The 8863-nt window shown below is 42.4% G+C and overlaps 1 protein-coding gene across 1 annotated transcript; it reads left to right on the top strand.

Annotated features, from left to right (window-relative positions):
• Positions 1-1311: 1311 nt before the first annotated feature.
• Positions 1312-7160, top strand: LOC121811805 (kynurenine 3-monooxygenase-like). The gene is made up of 7 exons (XM_042225380.1): positions 1312-1388; positions 1743-1870; positions 2117-2186; positions 2330-2427; positions 2974-3063; positions 3895-3943; positions 5363-7160. Exons 2-7 carry the CDS (start codon positions 1808-1810, stop codon positions 5452-5454), a joined length of 462 nt encoding a protein of 153 aa, XP_042081314.1. The 5' UTR covers positions 1312-1388; positions 1743-1807; the 3' UTR covers positions 5455-7160.
• The last annotated feature ends 1703 nt before the right edge of the window (positions 7161-8863 follow it).

Here is an 8863-nt window from a genome sequence, read left to right as displayed (position 1 = left end):
GTTTATAGAGAATGGTCCAAAAAGAGAAAACATCCACTGAGTGGCAGTTCTTTGGTTGAAAATGCTTTGCTGATACCTTCTGATAGGAAGACATCATTAAGGTATGTAGAAGAGCATTTCTGAATGCACAACACATTTTACATTAAGGAATATTAATATGAAATTGTTACACAGTTGGTAACACAGGTTTTTACGGTGGTTGAGCTTTTGCTCGTCTTTACTGATAAACTCTGCCTCTCTAAGAATCTCATTTCATATCCAGTCATGTTACTGACTTATTGCCGGTTACCTAATTAGTTGCACAGTGTTCTTCCAGCTATTTCTTTTTAGTATGACTTGCTTTTCAAGCTTGTTATTGCAGTTTTTTTTTTTTTTTACTCAGTTTAAAAATTTGCCATGTTTTTATATGACATATACCATGTCACAGGGGGAAAGGCAGTGAATACCCTAGACAGGTTTACAGTCTACTGCAGTGTAAATACAGAGAAACAGATGTCCATCCACACATATGGCCAACTTAGAATCACCAGGGAACCTGACCCTATGCATGTGCTTCTTACTGTGAAGCAGCAGTGCTAACCAATGATGTTCTGCCACATGCAAGGCATTGCAACCACCCATCTCAGCACTGCCAATATTAACTCTGTATTGCCCATAGTTGATCAGTTGTGCATTATCATGACTTACTAACCTGCTTGCAAGAAAACAAACAAGGAGACAATTCACATTTTAAAAAGAAGGTCAGAGCAGTCACAAAGAATTCAAGACAGGCCTAAAATATTAGTTTTTACATCACAAGGCAAATGCATATATATATAAAACAGGCAGCATTAAATGTATTAAAAAGAAACTAACCGGCTATACAGCTAGCAGTAGGTTACCAATCCAAAATGCTTGTTGTTTCCATACCACACCTTACTTATCCCATAAGTTGGCCACGACTGATATGACGCTTCTGTTTAACCACGTCATTGTTAGTGACTATTAACGATGAATAACTGAGATGCAATGAACACACCTTTATCCTGCTGCTACTTTCTACTCCGTTTTTTTCTTTTTTTCTGTTCAGCTATATATATATATATATATTATTAATATATTATATATATATATATATATATATATATATTATATGTATATATATATGTAGAATGTGTGTTATATGTATGTGTGTGTGTGTGTGTGTGTGTGTGTCCGATTTTGACATTTCCGTGCGCGCTCGGGGGCCCCCTGCTGGTTGGTGTGGTCATTTCGCCAAAGCGATATAGGAACCTGTAGCCACTAGATGGCAGCAGATTTCTTTCCTCATGTATCTATAATTGACATCATCTGTTCTGATCGGGAGCTCTAATCCGTGACACTAGGCACCTTTTCCGTTAAAGATTCAGGTAACGTCCTCCCCAAAAACATATGTCTGTTGTGAATTTGTGGTCAATCCTATTACGAATGAACTCTCTGAACTCAGGAAAATCTGCAAAGTCTAGTCTAAGGGGCTTTTGGACGTGAGGAAGGTGAATGTTTTCACTTTCAGGATTAATATTGCGCAATAAGGTAGAAATTGTCATAAAGTTAAACTTATGCAACTCATGCATAAGTTTAACCGAGGGACATCAGATGCTTTGTGTCAGCAGAGATGCCCAACACTGTTTGGACAATCCTGTTATCCGTTGCACGTATTTGCTTTCAAAAGGGGAACTGATTATGAAAGTAAAACGCTCCTCCTCTTTTAAATCTTAACTCAGCTATCCCGTCAGTCCCTTTGGACTGGACACCGTGTGGGTCAGAGAGCTGGAGCACCCTGAGCACAATGGAGAGATCAACAAGCAGACAGAGCAGGAAGAAAGTTGTAGCAGTGGTGGGAGGTGGTTTGGTAAGACAAGAAACTCAAAGTGAAGTATTATTAATGTGCTTTTTTTTCACGCCGTGTGGCCTTTGACTTTCACACTTTAGAAAGTGTATTTGCATTTTAAAGGCTTCATTTAAGGGGAAAGATTGTTTAGCAGTGGGTATATGCAGCTTACATATTAATATTGTTACTTGTTTGACCATAAGATAATTATGTATACAAGACCATGCAGAATGGGATTGCACAAAGTTTCTACAATCTATCCTTTAGGTTGGGGCACTGAATGCCTGCTTCTTTGCAAAAAGAGGCTTTGATGTGGAACTCTTTGAAAGTCGGGAAGGTAGCAGTCAAAGCATTTTTTTCCTTTAAACTTTGGTTTTCTCTGTAATTGCTATCATCACACACTACTCTCTGACAAATATACCCACACACTAAAGAACATTACACGAACGTGTAAAACCTGTGCATGTGGTCTCTGGTCAGATATCCGACGTGCTAAGATTGTGAAGGGGAGAAGCATCAACCTGGCCTTGTCTCATCGAGGCCGGCAAGCACTGAAACATATTGGACTGGAGGAGAAGGTATGCCGATTAATTCACTGTTTAAGTAGTAAAGCAGAGGTAAGGCAAAGTTTACAGGAGGGGGGCTTGGTGACACCCTGCCGCAACTCCCACTTGTTTATTGGCCCAAATGAAAGACCAAAGTGCATGGAGGCAAACCTCCTTTTGATTTCTAGCAACAAAATAGCATGAAGCCATTCCCCGGGAAATCTCCCACTCTCCTATTTTTCTTTCTTTTTTTTTGCTTGAGTCCACTCAGGATGCTTTATAATAGCATCTAAGGTCACTGACCCTTTTTTTGGTGCTCCAAATTTGCTGTGCTGATCACGTCATGAGCGAACTCTGCATCAGTCCCTTATTTTTACACATGCATGACTTTTCAGGTTGACAGAATAAGGCCCGCTCCGCCACATTTTCACATATACTATAAAGGGCAGACACTGAGTCACAAGCTGGCTGTCCATAGATTGCCCTTGTTTAACTTTTGTGCAGAAATTTCTGCCGTTATTTATCCCCAATGGTCCAGTTTTAACATTTAAGATGTTCTGCAATTTTTTTCTTTCTTAGATTGTTGCCCAAGGAATCCCGATGCATGCAAGAATGATCCATTCGCTGAATGGGAAACAGTCCCCAATCCCTTATGGCAGGAAAGGCCAGGTAAGCCTTACCAAGTGCATGACTGCTGTCAGATAAGTACAGAATTTTCTAATTCTGTGATGTCTCACACTTACACAAAACCAAAAAGTCTAAATGAACCAGATTACACTGTGAAGACTGATTAATGAGCAGAAAATATGTTACTTATATGTTATGCTGCTCATCACTGTTTCTTTTTGAGGGCTGTTTAACTGACTGCACATCCATTTTCTATCATTAGTTTGCTGAAAAATAATGTTACATAATAGTCTGTTTTTTGCTAAACATACTGTAAGAATTGCCTCATGTGTACAGATACAGCCTGCAGATGAATAATTTACTTTGCTTGCTAAATCTCGCCTGTGTTAAAACGCGTACACCCCCCCCCCACACACACACACACTGGTAGTTGTTTGGTGAAGTAATCAGAATCAGAATCAGAATCAGAAAGGGTTTTATTGCCAAATGTTGAGCAGGTTTACAACATTAGGAAATTGCTGCGGTAACACAAGAATTCACCAAAGGATGACAACTACAAGTGACAGGCTGTGCAGTGAGACTTGAGACTTGAGACTTGAGTTTTTGTCACACGACAGTATAGAGTTTGTTTGCCTTTACAGACTGCAGACTTTTAGGGTGTTTGGAAGCTGTTGTTCGATTAGGGTGCTGACAGTATGGCGAGGATTCTTCACCTCGTGGTTGGGGAAAAAAACAAAATTATACAGTGAAGATAGTGAAAGCAGAGGCAGGCATTCTAAACCCTAGAGACTTCCTGTTTCCATATGAAAATGAGCAGAGTTGATAAGCTGTACCTGTACAATTGCACTACATTACAGATTGTTCTCCTTTCAGTACATCCTGTCGGTAGACCGAGCCAATTTGAACAAAGAGCTGCTAACAGGTAAGAACATAAATAGTGTCTCTGGAAGTGAGATGACATTACCAAGCAACTGTCACACCAAAATGGAATTTTTATCAGCCAAATGCTGAGTCTTTGTTACAAGGAAATGAGTCAAAATGGGATTTTTTTTTTGGCATAGGTTTTCCTTCTTTCCGACATACAGCCTATATGGGCAGTTTAACTTGTTGGGGTTCAAATAATACACGGGTGTCAAACATAAGGCCCGAGGGCCAGAATCGACACCACAAAAGACTCCAATCCAGTCGACTGGATGACTTGGATGGGACAAACTTTGGACTTTTAATAGCATTCATAAGTTTTACAGCCGTTCCTCATGATCAATTGCTCCCTTGTAGCTATTAACACAACGTCAAAGTGATTAATTGATAAATAATTAAATGAAAATAAATTACTGGAGGAAAAAAAGGGACATTCTTTCTGAATTTAAGCCCAGTCATACTGACACATTTTTCAGTTATTACAGCAGCACTTTTTCATCATGTATTTATGCATCTCAGGGATTTAATGTGTACTTAATCTTTTCTACAATGACAGAAAGGCGTGTTTCACCGGTCCACCCCACTTAAGATCAAAGTGGGCTGCATGCAACCCACGATGTAAAATGAGGCACTGAAATAAGAAATAAATGTTACAATGACATCTTTGCCACACCTGACCTGCAAATCCCAAAAGACACAAAAATTTCAGATCAAACTTAAAGTAGAGCACATGAATTAATCAGCATTTAACAAGAGTCCCAACTTTATGTCTTGTCATTAAGTGCTTTGTGCTGGCTAATGAGCTTTGATGATGAAAAGTGATGCAGAAATAAACAAGTGGATTCGTTCATGTTAAAGGATACTCTCTTTCAGCAGTTGTCCTAATTTTGTTTGATTGTTATTGAGCTGAGCCTCGACCACCGCAGATGCCCGCTGTGCAGTAGCTTTATGCACGCCTTCGAACCGGCTGAGTGCGTCACGTGACGTCAGAGGATATGTTAGTGTTTCAGCTAAAAAGGATTTTGCCTAATATTTAATGAAGAGCCTCAGTGTACGTTTAGAGATAATGTGCGACAGCATGGGCCTACATTTAATTAGATTGCCTGCTCGTGCTGAAAGAGAGGCTGATTACAAAGCCGTACTCTTATCAGGGTCCATCCAGGCTTCTGGAGCGAACGCCGAGATAAAGAGATTTTGGAAAGTGTGACAGCCTAAACATAGGTTTTCATAAAACCACTGTCAGCTGTGCTGTGTTGTTCATGAGATTCGTCCTAATTGCCATGAGGCCGTATTCCCTCAGTGGCTGAACGTTTCCTGATTGTTTTAATGAAGTATAGAGTGGTCATATTAAACTGATGCTGTTGTGTCATGCTTGCATCAGTGCTAAAAAAACAGTTTTTGTAACATTTTTCCCTCACAGCGGCAGAGACATATCCAAACACAAAGATGAACTTCGACCACAAACTGCAGGACTGGAATGCTGAAACGGGCCTGATGACCTTTGCCAGGTAAACAGTCACTAATCTTATACATGCCACATGCAGACCTTCACCTAAGGAGAGGGTCTGCACTTTGGGATTCTTTGTTTTAACTCCGGATTTATTGACTATGTACATGTTAAACGCCTAAGGCTGGAGTTGGTGAAAAACAAGCTGTACTTGAAACCTTGTGGTGGGACTTTCTAGTTGCTCTGTATTTTGGTTCTGCTTGAAGTAAATGTGACAACTCAATTAACACTGAAAGACCTCTGGGTGTCATAATCCGAGTAAGTGTCTGCTGTTTTGGTGTGTGTTGGCTGCCTGTCAGCTACTCCTATGTTTAGTTTTGCCGTTCGTGAAACAATACTCAACTCACCTGCAGCTCGCTTTGCACGTCCTCTGCCACTACTGTGGCTGCACAATCATCGTTGGCTATCTGCCATCACTCATCCTCTCCGGCTACACGCTACAGCCGCATCCACGTCACCTGCCTGTCATTGTCAATCACTGGAAATAAGGATTGGATCAACCACCTCTCTCATCCCGCTTCGCAGCCAGGACACTCCCTCCCTTCACAGAGTTAATCTCCCTTCAGCTGAAAAGTAAGCCATTGCTCCTAACTCACTTTTAGCCAGTGGTCCACACGTCAGAGACTCACATTACATTTTCCTTGTTTCCAGTTTTGTTTCCCTGTGTTCAATAAAGCACTGTCAACTGCTCGTCAGTTGTCTCTAGGGTCTGTTTTTGGGTCCACTCCGACGTATTGGCCTTCTGTCCACTGACAGTACAGAATGGCCTAAAAGAATCAACCCAGCAGATCTAATTCTGACCACAATATCCAAACAAGTTGCCATTATCGGTTGGCCCGAGTGGGCCTCCAGTTTCTGTGATGTAAACCCATGACAAGGAGGGGGAGATTCTTTCTGCAGTTCAGGAGCTCTGTTCTGAGGTCACACCTGCTGCTCACCAGCCTCCAGCCTTCAAGAGCTAAAGAAAACTTTTGCTCATTCAGCCTCTGAGGGAAGAAATTAATAAATCTGTGTCGAGCTAAGCGTAGTGTGGCCAAATTTGTTGTCGATTTTTGCACAGGAGCCCTTTGCACGCCTTATACGATCAAATGAATCATCAACTGGCATCACTGGACAAGCCTGGTTCGTTTGAGGATTTAGTCTCTCTTTCTCTCTCTCGATTGATAATCATCTGAGGGAGAGAGGCTGAACAAGACCATTAATCTCATAAAACAATGTTCCAATCCTTCCCTGTGTCCATTTTGCCATCTCTGGAAAAAACATCCACCATAAGCTCCACCATCCACCTCTCTCTCCTCCTTATCCTCCACCCAAACCTATGCAGATCGGGCGATCTTTGCTCACTTAGGAGGAAAGAGAGAGGTGCTTTTATGCCCGTGAATGTTTCTATTATGGGAATCCAGATCATTTTCTTGCTGCATTCCTTCTTCGGCCAAAAAATTACCCACCCCCGTAATTTCAGGGATACAGGTGGAAGGCTCGTCGATTACTTCCAAACTCTGTCTCCCGCTACCAGTCACCCTTCGCTTCAACCAGGTCTCCAGTTCCCTCCATACTCTTATAGATTCTGGTGCTGAACAAAACCTCATCGATCTTGAGTTAGTCAAGCAGTTGGACCTCCCACTCATCCCCCCCTACCAGCCACTGCACTAAACAGCCAAGTTTTTGCTCACATTCACACCAAACCAAGCCCATTTGTTTATTTAAGGGCGACCATGGCTCAGGGGGTTGGGAATCGCATCTGTAACCGGAAGGTCGCTGGTTCGATCCCTGGGCTCTCTGTCCTGGTCGTTGTGTCCTTGGGCAAGACACTTTACCCTACTTGCCTACTGATGTTGGCCAGAGGGGCCGATGGCGCAATATGGCAGCCTCGCTTCTGTCAGTCTGCCCCACAGCAGCTGTGGCTACAACTGTAGCTTGCCTCCACCAGTGTATGAATGTGAGAGTGAATGAATAGTGGTATTGTAAAGCGCTTTGGGTGCCTAGAAAAGCGCTATATAAATCCAATCCATTATTATTCTCCTCCGGAAATCATTGGGAATCCATTTCATTATTCAGATTCGCTTCACCCGACACCTCTTTGATCCTCGGCTATTCATGGTTGGAAAAGAAAAATTATCATTGATTGGGCCGGCAATAAAGTAGCTTTTTGGAGTCTGTTTGGCAGATTGCTTACAATCGGCCCTACCTACCGGTTCCTTTGACTCATTGCCACCTGCCAACCAACCATCGGTGCTATCCTCTGCTCTGAAGGAGTACCATAACCTACAGGAAGTAAAGATAAAGCTGTGTCTCCTCCTCCCCACAGGCCCTGTGATTGTGCCATTGACCCCCACTCCCTCAGTTTCATGATCCAAGTGAGTTTCTGCTGTTTTGTTTTGTTTTGCCATGCTGGTTCCAGCATCCACACATTGGGGTGGAGGTTCATTTCTACACCTGTGGTCCATCAGTGGCAATCAGCAGACTGGCTAATTTAAGACCAGCTCAGCCTTCCACTCATTGCCTGTCTGTCAGCTACGCCTATGTTTAGTTTTGCCGTTCCTGGAACAATACTCAACTCACCTGCAGCTCGCTTTGCACATCCTCTGCCACTACTGTGGCTGCACAATCATTGCTGGCTATCTGCCATCACTCAGTCTACACGCTACGGCAGCGTCCACCTCACCTGCCTGTCCTTGTGAATTACTGGAAATAAAGGATTGGATCAACCACCTCTCTCATCCCGCTTCTCAGCTGGGACACTCCCTCCCTCCACGGAGCTCATTTCACTTCACCTGCATTTCACGTCAGAGACTCATGCTACATTTTCCTCAACTCACCTGCAGCAGTTTCCCTGTGTTCAATAAAGCACTGTTAACTGCTAGTCAGTTGTCTTTTCAGTCTGCTTTTGGGTCCACTTCCACATATCTGCCTATTGGCCTCTGACACAGAATCTTTTTAGATATGATCAACATATCCATCCCGTAAAATATTAACACAGGATGCACGAGCACAAACTCCGCTCAGTCTGATCAGAGGGTCCTAAATTGAAAGGAGCCTTATCTATAATGTGTTTAACAACAACAACAACAACAACAACAACAACAACAACAACAACAACAACAACAACAACAAACATTTGATGTGTATGCTGCCCTATCTGCTTGAATGAGTCACTGTGAAGTTACTGCACTTAAAAAAAAACACTTTGATTAAAAGAAGTCTTTTGTAGGCTTCAAATGCCACCCAGTCTCACACACCTTATGCATCCAGGGCACGTCTCTCCTGTTCTGCTGTGGCTGAACTGCAGCAGGATGTATTTGCTCTCTCAAGTGTATATAATTTAAAGCACATGAATAATCTGCTGGTCCTGTCTGTAGCTGCATCATCCCATACTAGGTGGGAAATGTACAACAGAAAGCCATCGGCATGAAA

The sequence above is a fragment of the Haplochromis burtoni genome, unplaced genomic scaffold, assembly GCF_018398535.1.
Source record: "Haplochromis burtoni strain Fernald_Lab_line unplaced genomic scaffold, NCSU_Asbu1 Contig_170, whole genome shotgun sequence".
In the NCBI taxonomy this organism is placed as follows: Eukaryota; Metazoa; Chordata; class Actinopteri; order Cichliformes; family Cichlidae; genus Haplochromis; species Haplochromis burtoni.
This window is presented reverse-complemented; position numbering and strand designations above follow the sequence as displayed.

What these genes read in the sequence shown, in the direction of transcription:
- LOC121811805 (XM_042225380.1), top strand. Translation starts at nt 1,808, where the DNA reads ATGGAGAGATCAACAAGCAGACAGAGCAGGAAGAAAGTTGTAGCAGTG. An exon ending in CAGTGGTGGGAGGTGGTTTG is followed by an intron (nt 1,871 to 2,116) that starts GTAAGACAAGAA and finishes TCTATCCTTTAG; the next exon opens with GTTGGGGCACTGAATGCCTG. An exon ending in CTTATGGCAGGAAAGGCCAG is followed by an intron (nt 3,064 to 3,894) that starts GTAAGCCTTACC and finishes TTCTCCTTTCAG; the next exon opens with TACATCCTGTCGGTAGACCG.